The 15,334-nt window shown below is 47.7% G+C and overlaps 8 protein-coding genes across 8 annotated transcripts; 4 read left to right on the plus strand and 4 right to left on the minus strand.

The window, feature by feature from the left end:
• Nucleotides 1-750: 750 nt before the first annotated feature.
• BDV27DRAFT_140290 (acetate uptake transporter family protein) lies at nucleotides 751-1,608 on the plus strand (the record flags this gene model as incomplete). The annotated part of the gene is made up of 2 exons (XM_032069626.1): nucleotides 751-1,016; nucleotides 1,074-1,608. The coding sequence occupies 2 exons, from the start codon at nucleotides 751-753 to the stop codon at nucleotides 1,606-1,608; spliced, it is 801 nt and encodes a 266-aa protein (XP_031933776.1).
• Nucleotides 1,609-4,942: 3,334 nt separating this feature from the next.
• On the plus strand, nucleotides 4,943-7,164 carry BDV27DRAFT_167557 (uncharacterized protein). Its single transcript, XM_032074525.1, has 2 exons — nucleotides 4,943-6,049; nucleotides 6,080-7,164. The coding sequence occupies exons 1-2, from the start codon at nucleotides 4,970-4,972 to the stop codon at nucleotides 7,088-7,090; spliced, it is 2,091 nt and encodes a 696-aa protein (XP_031933777.1). The 5' UTR covers nucleotides 4,943-4,969; the 3' UTR covers nucleotides 7,091-7,164.
• A 560-nt stretch (nucleotides 7,165-7,724) lies between these two features.
• BDV27DRAFT_119349 (uncharacterized protein) lies at nucleotides 7,725-8,944 on the plus strand. Its single transcript, XM_032064842.1, has one exon. It carries the CDS (start codon nucleotides 7,959-7,961, stop codon nucleotides 8,538-8,540), a length of 582 nt encoding a protein of 193 aa, XP_031933778.1. The 5' UTR covers nucleotides 7,725-7,958; the 3' UTR covers nucleotides 8,541-8,944.
• Nucleotides 8,945-9,095: 151 nt separating this feature from the next.
• On the minus strand, nucleotides 9,096-9,467 carry BDV27DRAFT_151958 (uncharacterized protein; the record flags this gene model as incomplete). Its single annotated transcript, XM_032071457.1, has 3 exons — nucleotides 9,096-9,128; nucleotides 9,182-9,246; nucleotides 9,296-9,467. The coding sequence occupies 3 exons, from the start codon at nucleotides 9,465-9,467 to the stop codon at nucleotides 9,096-9,098; spliced, it is 270 nt and encodes an 89-aa protein (XP_031933779.1).
• Nucleotides 9,468-10,636: 1,169 nt separating this feature from the next.
• On the plus strand, nucleotides 10,637-11,908 carry BDV27DRAFT_167560 (zinc-binding alcohol dehydrogenase family protein; the record flags this gene model as incomplete). The annotated part of the gene is made up of 3 exons (XM_032074526.1): nucleotides 10,637-10,894; nucleotides 10,966-11,083; nucleotides 11,151-11,908. The coding sequence occupies 3 exons, from the start codon at nucleotides 10,637-10,639 to the stop codon at nucleotides 11,876-11,878; spliced, it is 1,104 nt and encodes a 367-aa protein (XP_031933780.1). The 3' UTR covers nucleotides 11,879-11,908.
• A 320-nt stretch (nucleotides 11,909-12,228) lies between these two features.
• BDV27DRAFT_151960 (uncharacterized protein) lies at nucleotides 12,229-13,944 on the minus strand (the record flags this gene model as incomplete). Its single annotated transcript, XM_032071458.1, has 1 exon — nucleotides 12,229-13,944. The coding sequence occupies one exon, from the start codon at nucleotides 13,942-13,944 to the stop codon at nucleotides 12,229-12,231; it is 1,716 nt and encodes a 571-aa protein (XP_031933781.1).
• BDV27DRAFT_119350 (uncharacterized protein) lies at nucleotides 13,875-14,676 on the minus strand (the record flags this gene model as incomplete). The annotated part of the gene is made up of 1 exon (XM_032064843.1): nucleotides 13,875-14,676. The coding sequence occupies one exon, from the start codon at nucleotides 14,674-14,676 to the stop codon at nucleotides 14,347-14,349; it is 330 nt and encodes a 109-aa protein (XP_031933782.1). The 3' UTR covers nucleotides 13,875-14,346.
• Nucleotides 14,677-14,995: 319 nt separating this feature from the next.
• BDV27DRAFT_119351 (uncharacterized protein) lies at nucleotides 14,996-15,317 on the minus strand (the record flags this gene model as incomplete). Its single annotated transcript, XM_032064844.1, has 1 exon — nucleotides 14,996-15,317. A coding segment is annotated over exon 1 (157 nt), but the record flags the coding sequence as incomplete, so codon positions are not given.
• Between the last annotated feature and the right edge of the window lie 17 nt (nucleotides 15,318-15,334).

The raw sequence follows: 15,334 nt of genomic DNA on the forward strand, positions 1-15,334 counted from the left end.
ATCGTTAGCGTAGATAGCCTACTGATCCAAACCACACTTCACCACAAGACTGAGAAAGCAAACCCTGCCACTTGTGGACAAAGTTCGTCGCAGTCTACAAACAGAGAAGCCTCTCCTTACACACGGAAAGTTTTCCCAGAACCTTGCCATCGAGCCATTCTCTGGTAGACTCCTCAAGATGTGTAATGTGGGTTGCATACCGGAGTATCATACCCCAACATCTTGTACTATACCCCACATATCTCCGGATATAGCATATGGTGGAGGGGGTTAGTATAGCAGGACGAACTATAGAAACTTTAACAGAGTACCATTTCCTTGAAGCTGCCATCTAATCTTGCAGTGACCATCCTAATAAACCTAAACTTGTCTAGCGTGGCGATTGTCTAGGTGGACTGGAGTTAACACCATCCCTCTTAAAACAATATTGAGCCAATAGCGAAGTGGAGAAGGTCCTGGTGGCCAAATTTGTAGTTGGTGATCTCTAAATGATGGCAATAGCTGTGTCCCAAGCTTTACTCTTCTTGGTAGAGTTTCAATATTGAGTTTAACTCGGTGACGAGGAGGGTCTTTCGGTTGTAAGGAATATTGCTGATCAGTATGGGGTTCAAGCCCTGGAGTTTGGGGTATAAAATGCCTTCCCCAGAAACAAGAAGCTCCAGTTTTACAAATTCATGATTTGGTCTGAGTTTCTCATTCTAACATTTATCTACCTCTTCACATTCAGTCGCTGCTCACACCTTCATCAATATGTCTGACACTCGAGAGGCAAATCCAACCGCGATGGATACCGCTGAATCTGGGTCGTCACAATTTCACATCCAAAAGGAGAGACAGTCCGCTTTTCATGATGAACATGGTGCTGTGGCGTCTCTCCCTCAGCGGGAAGCCCACATACATACTGTTTCACAAGTGCCTCTGCCTCCATACCAAAAACTCGCAAATCCTGGCCCCTTGGGACTTCTAGCTTTCGCATTGACTACGTTCGTCCTTGGTCTCTATGAATGCGGTGCAGGGTAAGTGGATATATCTATACCATGCATGCAAGACCTGATAGTGACACTTGCATTTAGGCTACCTCATTCCAACCCTCAAGGCGGGGTTGGGCCTAACCAAGCTGCCTTCGGACTAGCCATTTTCTTTGGTGGTGGTGCCCAGTTTGTCGCCGGCATATTTGAGTTCCGCGTGGGCAACACCTTTGGTTGCACCGTTCATTGTTCCTATTCCGCCTTCTGGCTCAGCTACGCAATGTTTCTCATCCCATCTCTGGATATAAAGGGGCAGTATAACGGAGACGAACGGGCATACACCTTTGCGATCGGCATCTACCTGATAGTGTGGTGTTTCTTGACCGTACTGTTCCTCCTTGCGGCTCTGAGAACCAACCTGTCCATCATTCTTGTTTTCTTCTTCCTGATCATTGCATATCTGCTGTTGAGCATTGCCAACTTCATCGCAACGGAGCATCCTGCCCAAAGTGTGAAAGTAAATAAAGCCGGTGGTGCCTTTACAGTGATTTGCGCGTTTGTTGCCTTTTATGCTGGTGCATCTGGCCTGATGGTGCCAGAGACGACGTGGGTTAGGTTCCCTCTGGGCGAGATCCCTTAAGTTGTATTTGTTACTTGAAGTGACTTACATCTAACTAAGCACTGGGCCCCAAGCTTGCATAGTGGCTTAACTGCATATGGAATAATGATCGGCATTCTTCATGTGTGTTTGGGGGCGCGGATTTGCATATCCGAAGATCCAATTCGCTATACCGAATAAACTTCACATACAATATTGTTCACTGTTCTGGCTTTCACTACTATCCATTCAATACATGAAAAAAGGGATACGACGAGGAAGACTAAGGTTTTCAGGAAACATAAGAGTGTATGCTATGATGCTAATATAATCTCTGATTTTTGTATAAAAATCTGCGTTTCCCTCAACTTTTAGTCATTCACGATAATGATGAGGGAATATTGGCCTAGGATGTCGCTACTTCCCTTCCAATAATAAACTAGTTAATATGAATGATGCTTTCTGTCAGAATGGTACAATATAAATACCGACTCTTAGCTCATGGTACACAATGTAGCTTTATATTGAACTTAGCCAAACCAATGTAAGTCAATGGAATCGACTCGATCTATTTCCGCTTCTTTGATCATCGTATCGATTATCGATAATAAGGTCATTCTCAGAAATCTTCTTTGTTGCCAATTACTGTCCAGTTACATACAATATATCTTGCAAAAATCTGCACAAATTTGAAATCATACTACAGAACTAAGAAATAAGTTTCATTTGTCACCGCGAAGTCAACCTTACCTTTCCTAAACCTGAAGTCCCTATATAATGCGGCAAATGACAAGCCGAAAACCCAGAGCTTGAAGAGAATCAGACCAGTCTAGGGGAGCAGGGTGAACCAAAAAAGGCTAAAGGTGCAGTGGTCATTAAACGCCAGTGTTCGGGGCCAATCCGAATATGTTCGAGAGTGTATAGTACAGAGCAGTCCTTAATTGCTCTGTTTATGAAACTATTCACGACAAGTAAGATGGACTCCGAATTATAAACACTGGAGCCGGAAAGGCTTTGAGACACGAGCAAAAATTTGCAATGAGTTGATAACGGTTGGAAATGCAAAGTACGAGAAGCAGAATTGGTTATGGTGTTTGTGCTTGGGGATTGGTGTAACGACACAACACCGAAGTTGAAGACGCTCACCTCTTTTCATATATGCATGGATAAGATGCTATGGATGCCATATTTGGGAACAGGCAACCCTAACAGCTATTCTCAGCCATGAATAGCCTTCTACTATCTCGCGATATTCAAGATGTTTTCGACTCGGGAAAGCTGGTCATTCTCCCAGACTTTGCTGATAGACAAGCCGTAGCAGAGCTTCTCACCTGGATGCAAAGAGAAACTAGAGGACACGAAATCAAAGTCATTGATTTGTCATGGGACAGGCTTAATCATCCAATATACGGCTATTCATCAATAGATGGAGGGATCTGGATGGACAACGGCTTTATTTCCGCACAAGCTTCCGGCAAGCAGCGCGGTATCTATATTTTCACTATTGCAGCCAAATGTTGCTGCAGGCCTTGGGACATTACACAGGGGGTGCTCTACCAACACTGAAGGACGAGATTGGTACGTCCTTCTGGAGCACACCGAGAAAGTGAACTACGATGTCAAAAGTATTGCAACACCCGGATTCCCGCATCTGAGGCACCGTTCTTAAAGCTCAATATATCAATGAAATTGAAAGCTTTATTTTTTTTTTTTTTTCTCAAATTAGAGTCTATAGATTCCATAGCTCAGAATTTAGTATGTAATTCATATGCCTACCATAGAACTCGAGTTCTGTGCGGCTAGAACAAAACCTGGCCATACATAACCTCTTAATCAAGGGTATTCCACGCAGCCCAATAGCCTGCTTAAAACGCTCAATATCTATTTTTGACACCCCGTCTAAAAAGACCTTATGGTAGAGCTCCTTTAGCCACTTTTCAAGCAGATACCAGAAGTTCCGAGTAGAGTTTAAATCAGGCAAAGAGGGCAGCTAATCTATAACCCTCAACATGGAACCTATAAGCCGCGCAAAAGCACATCCATTACATATTAATTTGACAGTGACCGAATGATTTGTTGCTCTCGTTCAAAGTTCCTTGGGCCTTTGGTAAGAGTGGCTGTGTCAACATGACCGAAACACTAGGCACAAATTTCTAACTTGTTCGTTCGCGATGTTTGGGATGTATATCTTAGTGTCAATGGTGTCACCATTCCTGAGCTTTGCGAGACAATGCTTGACATTGGTAACTTTGAAGGAACCATCGGTTGGGTCTGTGGATAAAGATGTATCCTGCTTCAATGCGACGCAACTCATGGGTAGCCGGTAAAATGCGCTGCGTAATGAAGTGACGTATCAGAAAAACCCACGATTTTCTTTTGCAAGCTGAGATATCTACATGCGGGCATGATCTACCACAAAGTTATGAGATATGGCAGAGATCACTACCGATTCACTATGGCTTATCGTGCATGTTACCTACCTATCATGATGCACCACGTCTAGCTGTAGCATCCCATCAACGAAACTACCCTGTGGGCCAACACCCATTGTAATTGGCTCCGAATATCATCTTTCTCCACTATTGGGTTCTTTAGTGCACGGGCCTGAACGCTTTCTACGGTGGTTTGAGCTAGTGGGAAATTAAGTCCACGCGCAATCGTGGCAATTGTAAGATAAAGTTGGATGCCAGACTGGGTTATATTAAAGCATCATACCTAAGGACAGCCATCGAAAGTCTACTTAATATTAAATCATTACCTGCTGCCTTTACCAGAAGTAACTAAGTATTAATTTTGGCTGCTCGCTATGATGCAGCCTTTGTTCCACCAGCCTAGGATAAAGGTATCAAGGTATGGCAATAGCGACACATGCATGGGTACAAAGCAATGACGTGTCCATACATTCTCAGCCCTGAAGGTTGAGCTGAGCTGCATCCCGAAATGCCAATGATTCTGCCCCTCAATACATGCGGTAGCTCCTATCATGTAGCAGAAAGAATACCCCACAATTCAACCCATATTCAAGTAGCTTTCCAGACATGCGTAAGAGCTGAATAAATGTGGAGTTGTAGCACTTTTGTGTCACTTTCTGATTGCTCCCAATCCGCCATAGTATGTTAGGTAGCACTGCTGAAGGCATAGCTCTCTAGATGCATTTGGCTTTGGTGGGATAGGCACGGCTGCGCTTTCGTGCTTGTGATAGATTGACTGTGAGACTGGAAGGAGCTGCATGTCAACTTGGGCCCAGAGTTAAAAGGGCACCAATTGCCCTGACCTCTGTGCAAAAAGGTCTAGGAAACCAACACATCTTCTTTCTCTATACTTCCTACACGTATTTACATTGCCACCTTATTTCTCTAATTTGAACTATTTTGCCGTCTAGGCTCTCAGGGATCCCCCATCGATGGCTCCCCCATCAAACTCAGAGGAGCGCATCACAGCGTTGCGCTCCTTAGTCAATGGCAAGCGACAGCCTGCTGTTGGAAGTAACTATCGCAACGAAAGTTACCTCTTGGGCGTGGGGCTTCATGCTATAGTCCGCAAAAACAAGGGCCAGTCGCTCACCAGCATCGAAAGGACCCTCTACGACGCCATAACTATGGGTTCTGGAACATCTGAAATCAACGAGTACGGCAACGTCTTCAAAGAGGCCAAGGAGAATCACCGAACCGGTAGTGTGGCTTTCTTCCCTAAGCAAATAGTCGACGCCTCGGAAGACAAGGCATACACAATGGAGGCAATGGTCTCTGATATCGTTACTCTGCTGCCGGAGATACAAAACCAGCCCAACAACAAGGTCCAGGGGTTTAATAACTTCTTAGGGGGCCGTGTAGATAGTGAGGACTACACTGCTGCTCTTGGTATGGCTGCTGGAGGAACTGCTGTTCATTTTGATACCACCAACCCCAATAACATGACGGCTCCTCGCGCTGCTTTTGCAAATGATAATACCCTGGGAGCACCAACTGAGGCTCTCGCGCCGAGTGAGCAGAAAGCCGAGCCTGTGGCAAACCCCACGAAGCGCATCCGGCTTGTCATGACCAGATTCAAGTGCCACAAGAAGTCCTCTGAATGGGGCAAGGACGAGATATATTGGACGCGTTCGGCCGTGTCTGATACAGGAGACAAATTCTCGGGAGACCCCATTACCCGCGAGTATGGATCAATCCGAAGCGGAGACCTGAGGCAAATGGATGCAGGGACGGTGTTGTTTGATGGACAGGTCAAAGATGCCCTTGCCATCTTCATTCAATGCTGGGAAGCAGATCACAGCCAGACCAAGTGGTATGAGGATTTACGCAAAGCGATGGATGCAATTTCCCAAGGATTCAAGGCGTGGCTAGAGCAATATGGGGAGGTTATAGCCGAGTTCAACAAGCAACTTCCGATTGTAGGTAATGCCTACAAGATCCTCGGTTACATCTCGACGGCGACAAAGATCTTCGCATGGCTATTGGATAAGTTCCGCAACCACGACGACCTTGTGGCGGAGCGCACGATTGCCTTCTCTTAGCAAGCTTTAACCTGGTTTCTGGAGTTCCCCAACTGCGAGGCATCATTCATGTTTGATGGCGGGAAAGGCGGAAAACACGAACTCTGGATCCGGCGGGAATACGGGTTTGATCCGAATGACACAACCATCGGATCCTTGAAGACAATGACGGGGTCACCGGGTAATTACAGTATCCAGCCCTCCGTGCCGGGTCCTGGACGGAGTTTCTGGGGCATGAGTATGGTTGACTATAAGGGTGAGCTCTGGAGCTTCTTCAGTCGTTCACACAACAGCCTACTTTGTTATAGCATCTGGAACAATCAAACTGGATGGGGTGCCATGATCGAAATTCCTGGTAACTACACCAACGCAAAGCCAGCAGTAGCAACATTTGGCGATACTGTTCATGTATTATACAAAGGAGGCGATGGACGACTTTTGCACGTTGAGTACCTGCCAAAGAGTAGAACATGGACTCGTGCAGTACCGGTTGGCTCTGAAACTTTAACCTACTACAGCGGTGCCCTCGCCGGTTTTCACGATATGCTAGTTGGTGTCCATCAAGGCGGCGACCAGCGCCTGTACTGCACTGTCAAATGGCCGGGACAGAGCTGGCAAGACTGGAGTAAGATGAAGTCACCTGCTGGGGTAGACTTCAAGTTGGCCCCCGCTTTATGCGCCTACGAAGGCACCTTATATGTTTGGGCCTGTATCAATAGGAACTACCAGCTACACTGCTACTGGGTAGACATGAATACCAATCCTTGGACACTGGTTGATGAAAGACTCAGAGACACGGCAGCCCATAACACCAAATCTGCTCCTACAGTCATGGTCTATCCCAAAACTTCCTATGGCGATGTGATGTGGGGATTTTATCGTTATGAAAGCACTGGTGTCTGTATGAATTACGATCCGAAAAGTCGCATTGAAGACTTGGGCACTCCACCGCATCCGAAATCGGTGGGTGATCCGAGTGTTTGCAACTATGATGGGAAGATCTGGTATGGCTACAGCGACCGACTTTCGTAATTTCCTAGTTTACAGTCCCAGGACACACTCTAGCTAGAGGTATATTTAAAGCCATATTCATTGAAGCTATATAGGAAGTAGTTGACTCGGCAAGAGACATTTGACTGGATTTAGATCGGTTTATCTAGACTAGCTCCACTAGATATTGGTCAAATTGATTTTAAAGTTTCAGGAAAAATCAAGAACTATTATTATTATTAATACTCGGCTTAACTGGAGAATATTTGTCTCAGCTAGCCAAACCCTGGCTGCATTCCCAGTCCGGGTATACCGGTCAATTCGCGGTTGATCATCGATCTGCTCCTTGGAAGTACTACACCTTATCAATCCCAGCGCAAACGAGTAGTGAGTACCGGTAGAGCACATGAGTTTAAGATGCCCGAACGGTCTCATTACGGCACTGTACCGTCAGCTAGTGAGCTGCATGTCTTGTGTCCTGGCGATGGGGTTGTCTTCTATCACGTTGTGACTGTCGTGCATGATTGGCTCAAGGCTCGTGTATCGAAATAGCCACAATCCATCCATTCGCCACCATGCAGATGAGACCACATTTGCCTTCGTATTTGTCTTAAAATAGGATCAGATGCCTGGAGATTCGTGGGAGAAATACGAAAGGTAGATGCCACCAGGGAATCCGGGACTGCATGGCATGCCTTTCTAAAGCACCTCGTGGTTCGCAACCGCTGGTACATTAAGTCCTCGCACCGCATCCGAGAAGTTACACTGCTTCTAGAAACCACGCAACGTTTGCTGCTCCATATATGGCTAGATATATACACTGAAATCGTATAAGAATTGCTACCTTCTCGTGTTTCCTTGCTTCTTCCTTTCTAAATCATTACCTCGACAAGGATATCCTGAAAAAGAAATGCATATCATAACTCCCCTCCAACTCTGCACAGCTCTCACTGTGTTCACGAGTGTGATAATTTCCTCCTTTGCCATCGATACCCCTGCGACGAAAGATTCCACCATTTTTCGGTCCACCGTGAGCTGCCCTAGTTGTCCCGATCGCAACTGCTACAAATGCACGCTTGGTCACGATGCCACTCTCGAGGCCAACACCGGGGGACTGGCCTACATCCGCTCTCTAATCGCATTTCAACTTCCAGTCCAGGCTGCCTCTGTCACAGCATGTATAGTGCAATTTCCTGCCTTCACAAAGCAGATCCAAGCACCTGTTAATGTGACGGCCGCCCAGGCGCTCTCTTCCGACTGGGACGAGAATACCGTTACCGGAGAGAATGCACCGGATTCCGGTGACATTTTTACAGAAATTGAGGTACCTGCCTATGCGAACATAGGGGCCATCGATGTTACGCCTGCGTGTCAGGGAGCGGATGAAGATGGGAATTTTTCTATATTCCTAGGTACGAGGTTTGGCAGAATCGAGATTTGGTCGAAAGATTCGGGAAATCCCGCGATTCTTCACATTACATCATCTGCTTGAATGTTTGTATGTGATTTAAATGGTTCATGGTTATTGCTTCAACAAATCTGGGTTGGAGGGGCGACGCTGAGATCTAATGGTGGTCCGAGATATGTAGCACTGTGGATGTTTTAAGACGTTGACGGAGGAACATGATGCGGATATTGCTTTGCCATTCGCGCCTTCTATACTCTGTTGCAAAATCAGGGTCTCTCTGGCTCATTCATTAGGTTGATTGCACTAGAGTGCTAATTTGCCAACACTATTCAGCGAGCTTTTCTACTCGTGGTTACTTATATAGTTACGTGAGCATTTGAGATATAGGACATTTATCGTTTTCACGAATGAGCTCGGTAAGCGTGATACATTGAAGATCATTGCAGAAAGAACGTTGAATAACCAAGTGTCAGGACTTTTAGTTTTGCCCATAACGGACAGTATAAGCTATACTTGTCGGAACAATAGTAACAAGACTTCGAACCCTAAAAAAAAACGAAAAAAGGGAAAAAAAAGAAAAAAAAAAAGAAGTTGAGCACAAATGCAAACATACTGCAATGATAGTAGAAATGCCATCGATTACAGCTGGGTACAAGCAAGATTTCCATTACTCTGTTCCCTGTCAGTAGCATACACTTCAGTCATCCGTAAAAGAATAAACTTACAAGAGGAAAATTGCTGGTGCAACAATGCAGGGTTGTTCCCGAGGGGCAGGACACACTGCCCTTGGCTACAGAGGTCAGATATACGCGTTGGATATGCACGTGATAGGGACATACCTATACAGTTTTTCCCGACCGCACGAACGAAGAGGAGGTTGATAGGGAAAAAGATCTCGCAGCAGAATTGGTTCTTGCCCGTGCAATCATCCTTCTTTTCCAAGTCTTCTGCTGGGGCTGCTGTGGCCAAGCTGGCCATGGCGCACAGGGCTAGGATGGTCTTGATGTTCATGGCTGATTTTCCTTGTTGCGAATACTCGTTAATGTACGTGTAATTGAATAGATTATCATGTAAAACAGAGAGTGTAGGGTTGGAATCCACGTAATATTTATAGACCGACAGACAAGCCAGAATCTTAACTTCAGCGTATGCTCCAGCGTTATAGAGCGATCTGGGTGTCTCCGGACCAAGAAAAAAAGAAGGTTTGCTGGTTTGCCGTATCTAAACAGCACGCGAACCTTGGGACTGGCGTCTGAAAGTAGAAAAAGAGTCAGGCGACTGTCCCTTCTGTCAGACGACTGCCCCTTCTGTTAAGATCAATGGCCAATATAGGTTCATCCGAATTTCCAGACTATGGACATCTGGAATGTGGCGGAAAAAGGTTACCGCCAGTAGTGCGCCCTGTGAGCTATTCCTCAACCACTGTCCCCCAGAACGCCGGACCGTCATATAAAATCTAGACCACAATGGGAAAAAGAAACGTGTCATAGAAACTAGCCTAGAGCTGCTACGACCGCGTCTTTTGGAGGTTGCTACTACGTCAAGAATTGACGTTGCCTGTCGTTATCTATCATTGTTCCCAGTCTCCGTGCGAGAGATCGGCCTCAGGTCCCAGCCAGTAACTCCATGGGCCCTAAGATGTATCATGATCTTCATGATTATCCCTTACTGTACCCAAAGAAGATAAGATAAAATGTTCTTTACGGATCCTGGAGTTTCCGGGACCCGAGCAACTGCCGAGATCCACTCAAATCGGGCCGACGGCATTTCATTTACTGATCTGTATAGCTTCGTTATTCCCACAACAGAGCCTGCCACTCTTTCAGACTATGTTTAGAAGACAACCGCCATTTGAAGACAGTTCTATTGCTCGTCGCAAGTATCTAACGATCCCATTCTGCTTGGAACATACTGGCAGGTCATTACTCTCCGTACTGTAAATATGATTGACCTCCACAGCTTGTGACGTCAAATCAACCGCCGAGGGTCCACCCTGATTAATAATGTACTTCAAGTCGCGAGTCATTAGCGAAGATCTCAGGTCAAGTTCGGTAGTCATGCAAGCCTTAGATCCGTTAAAATAAATACTTCTAGTGACCCGGTAGAAATCAGACTCGTCCGGAGAAGGTAACGGAGTGAACTTGCGTAATTAAACCCTTCTGCTTTTCGCAATCATCAAGATGAAAGAAATCATCAACCTTCACGACTGCCAGACCAAGCTGGTTGAGTCTGCTATCCCGGAAATCAATGATGACCAGGTCTTGATCCGTGTCGTTGTCTCCGGGTCGAACCCCAAGGATTGGAAGGTGCCGGATCTTGCGCACAGCGAGGAGAAACCGTACTTTGAGCGCTACGAGAAAGTCCGACAGGGAGTAAATCAGGGCGATGATATCGCTGGGGTGGTCGAAAAGGTGGGGAAAAACGTAGTCGAATTTCAGGTGAGTCAGTCGCTTGAATCCTGTTACTGGTGATTGTTCGAAATTAATGGATATCTTGATGCCTCCCTCAGCCGGGCGATCGTGTCGGAGCTTTCCACGAAATGCTTATGCCTGGAGGCAGTTACGCCGAGTATGCGGTTGCTTGGAGTCATACCACGTTCCATTTGCCAGAGAAGATCTCATTTGAAGGTATATCAGACTGCCGTTTATCCTCCTTCCACTTTCATCGTTATTGTACAAGGCTAACTCCCAGTAGAGGCAGCCACAATCCCTCTAGCCGGTCTCACGGCAGTTGTATCTCTGTACCATCACCTCGGATTCCAATTGCCCTGGTCCCCAGCTGCCAAAGGCAAGATCCCCAGCGCCACGACACCGTTCATCGTGTACGGCGCAAGCACGGCGGTCGGGTCCTACGCGATCAAGCTCGCCAGACTCAGCAACATCCACCCGATCATTGCGATCGCCGGAAAGGGCGCCCATTACATCCGGAAATTCCTAGATGAAAGTAAGGGGGACGTAGTCGTCGATTACCGGGAGGGCCCCGAGAAAACCGCCGCTGGCATCCGCAATGCCCTGCGCTCATCGACTGGTGACAATGATCTCCCAGCAAACCACGCCCTGGATACAATTGTCACCGTGGACAGTACTGCCGTACTGCGATCTGTTATGAACCCCGGAGGGAACATTAATTATGTGCTTATGAGTCCCCCCGATGTTTCTCCTGCGGTTGCATCGAACACTTGGGTCAGTTCGGCGCACCAGATTGGTGGTGTTGATGATTGTCGCGATCTGTGTTTCGTGTTCTGTCGGTGGTTCACCCGGGCACTGCAGTCTGGGGAGTTGGAGAGCCATCCTTTTGAAGTCAGAAAAGATGGCTTGATGGGGATTGAGGGAGCGATGAGGGACTTGAGGGATGGAAAAGCGAGTGCAGTGAAGTATGTGTTTAGAATTGGCGAAACACCAGGACTAGAGAAGTCGGCATAGGTGCTATAATGCAACGAACGCTTGGCAAGGATATTAGATGAAACATGCTCCACTAAGCCAGGCATGGAAGAGCTCATACTGGCCCGAGGGGCCTCCACCCGGCAAAAAGGGTTCCATATGGCAATGGTTGCAATGTATACAGGGTAAACAAACGGAGAACTGAAGGTACGATTTTTGGCATCATAAATAATGAAGCAAACATTACTATTGAACTGCTGGTGCACAATTCACTGAGATCAACCACGTATAAAGGTGAAAGGCGCACCAAGCCTAGTCCCGTTCTAGACTATGTAAAAATATGTCCACTCACAGAGAAAAGACGATTATATACGGAACATATCCAAGGCCTCTTAGCTAAAGGCCGAGAAGCAGGAGCTCTTTGCATCGGATTCCTCCCATCCGATACACTTCCAGCAGTTCAACAACTGGTTAGGATCGTATTTGTTCTTGATGTTTAACAAAGGCTCGTAGTTCTCGCCCCACCAGGCTTCCTGCCAATCTTCGGTGAATGGGTTGGCCTCGCAGCTGTAGGCACCGCTGCCCGGGGTAATCTCCTCGAGGGTGGCGGTCATATTCTGCAGACCGGCAATTTTCTGCTTGCGCGTCTCCAGGGTGCTGTTCCAGGCCCAGGCAGTGCCGGAGCCCAGCTCCCAAACAGCAGTGCGCCAGGCGGGAGTCGCAGACGTGGAGTTCGCCGTGTAGTTGTACAGCACCGGGCCGACGATGGGGATGTAGGGACTTTGTCCGTTAGACTGGATGAGGGAGAAGAAATCCATAAGGTTCTTGCGGCCCTCGGCAGTTTCGAAGACAGCCTTGGGCACCAGACGACTACCGGCAAAATGGGTCACACCGACGCTAACCGCGTTGGAAGTGACATACTTTTCGTAGAAGGCGTACCAGGACGAGAACTGTTCAACTGTGGCCGAGCCACCCTGTGCTTTCGCATAGGCGATCACATCAGCAAGGGACTCCTGCGCTTGAGCGACAGAGAGTAAGGGGGTCACATTGATGAGGCTGCTACCACTGATGTGACCTCCCCAGCCTTCCGAAGCCCACTTCAGGGTGTTGTTGACAACGATATCCATAAAAGGCAACAGATTGCTCGAGTTCGAGGTAAATTTGATGATGGCAGCAACGAAGCTCAACTGAGGTTCAACTCGGTGGGTGCTCTCGATTACAACACCAAAGGTACCACCACCGCCGCCACGGAGAGCCCAGAAAAGATCCTGGTTCTGGCATTCGTTGGCGATGCGGTACTGGCCATCTGGTGTCACAACCTTAAATTGGATCACTCGATCAATGGCCAAACCGTAGACGGGAGACAAAATACTATGACCAGCGGTTTGCAAGAAACCACCGCTGGCGCCCACCGTAGGCGCATAGCCACCCAGGAATGTGACGTTATGTGTGTTGGCAAATGCATACACCTCGTTGAAGTTGACACCGGCCCCGATACTGATAGCCTGCACACCGGTTCCTGGCGCGGAGCAAGCACCACAGCCCTCAGGCTTGAAGTCGGCATGGTATGTTTTTGACTGCAGATTGCGTGTCCAGAGCGCTAAAGTTCCTTTCCCACTGCTACGGCCCAGGTAATCATGACCACTGTTCTTAATCGACAGACGAGTTCCTGAGCAGCGGGCGAACTTGAAGGCCTCGACGGCGTCGCTAGCCTGCTGCACCTCGAGGTAATACGAGGGTAAGTTACCTTGCTGGCAGACCATGTCGGTAAATGCCAACGGATCAGTCGGATCAGAGCTATCGAGCAAGCACTGGTCACTAGGGTTCGAGGCACACATCTCCACTTGGTTGTTCATGTATCCATTGGCAGAGTTAGCGCGCAGGTACGGATCGCTGTAGTTTCTCTGGATAATCGCACAGGCCTCATCGTTAGCCGCCACCTCGGTGCCATTGTAGTTCGAGAAGCAGGGAAGGGAGAAGGGTGTCAGGGGCAGAACACGGCCGCCGACGGTGGCATTGAAGCTGTCGAAATCACAGGTTCCAGCTGAAACGCCCAGCAGATGGACAGTCAGTGACACGAGCGAGGTTTTCAAAGTTGAAGGCGCCATCTTGCCACACGATGAGATCATGCACGGTGGGAAAACACCGGTGGATAAATCAAAACAGCCGTGAAGATCGCACCCGTTTCAGGAAAGTAATCAACGAGGCAGGAACCGTGTTAGCTTTTTATCCAAAATCCGGTACTGCGGCGACCCCTTGCAGAAGTCCCGGGTTGTTGGGAAACTAGTCTCAGAAAAGCGATCGGACATATATTGTTTCCGATCACAAATTTGCAACTTCGTCCACAGGTCTCTCTTCATTCCTTCTTGGGTGGTATACTCCGACAGTTCTTCTCGTACGATGGTGGGTAGGGAACGTATGGAGCACGGAGAACGTCCGTCCAGCCAAACATGGCGCATAAGCCAGGGGATACATACTAAGCTTTTAGTGGCAGAGGCCAAGACACAGGCTCAAGGAGCAATAAATTCCTTAGGGCTTCGGTGTCTCTTCGGGAATATGAGCGACGAGAATCCAATCACAGCGAAAAGTGCTGACCCGCCCAGTGGATCCTTCCCTTGTTCCAGGCTCCGTAATGAATCAGAGGCTGAAGGGTAGTCAAGCTTAATAGGAATAAGAACCGGCAAAAGATGGTAGAGGAAATGAGGCCCAAGAAAGAGGGAAACTCGAAAAATGTGGATCCACACTGCACATAGAAATTCCTTCGGGCCTCTCGCCGCGTGGCTCAATATAAAACATATTGCATTTCCCACTGGCAAGGGGTTTTTCTGTCTCACCTGCATGAACTAGTGAACTCTATCGGTTAATATCTGAAACAATTCAGAAATACCTATGCCGTCTGCCGTGCAGCGTAGTTTGGTAGAATGCTCGTCGAACCTGCAATCGAATTAGGGCTCCCTTGTGGTGCAGTAACCAGACTACCCAGACATCCCACGAGGAATGTGGATGGGAAAACGATCCCTGCCATTTTCAGTGTAGATCAACGCTGTCCATTTTTTAAAGATACTCCGTACTAAGTTCGGAAATAAAACAGCAGGTGAATCCCGCACTGGTCGATTGAAATCCCCGTCGATCTCCAGAGTCCAGAGGCCCGTCGAGGACAGTACGGTTGCGGCAAGGCCGGAATTCCAGTCTACGGACCATGGAAATGCGGCCAATTTACGCCATTAGTCTTAGGTTATGAGCCTGAGGCCCTTGGCACCCACCCAATAAGTAGAGTTTGAGACAAGCCTCTTGAACCGTCGATGAGGGATGAAGTAATGAAAAGGAATAACACTATAGAACCAACACCACACCCATAATCGCCGTCCCTCCTGAAGTCGCTCGCTTGCCATGAGGATGTCGGCCTGTTATCGCTTTGAACCGGAGATCTGATCGTTGAAACGTTTGACTGGCGGATCCTCTGGTTGAGGAGATCCATCGTAGTACACCGAAGATCGT

This window comes from Aspergillus caelatus (genome assembly GCF_009193585.1).
Source record: "Aspergillus caelatus strain CBS 763.97 unplaced genomic scaffold BDV27scaffold_2, whole genome shotgun sequence".
NCBI classification, from domain to species: domain Eukaryota; kingdom Fungi; phylum Ascomycota; class Eurotiomycetes; order Eurotiales; family Aspergillaceae; genus Aspergillus; species Aspergillus caelatus.

What these genes read in the sequence shown, in the direction of transcription:
- BDV27DRAFT_167557 (XM_032074525.1), top strand. Translation starts at nt 4,970, where the DNA reads ATGGCTCCCCCATCAAACTCAGAGGAGCGCATCACAGCGTTGCGCTCC. An exon ending in TCCGCAACCACGACGACCTT is followed by an intron (nt 6,050 to 6,079) that starts GTGGCGGAGCGC and finishes GCCTTCTCTTAG; the next exon opens with CAAGCTTTAACCTGGTTTCT.
- BDV27DRAFT_119349 (XM_032064842.1), top strand. Translation starts at nt 7,959, where the DNA reads ATGCATATCATAACTCCCCTCCAACTCTGCACAGCTCTCACTGTGTTC.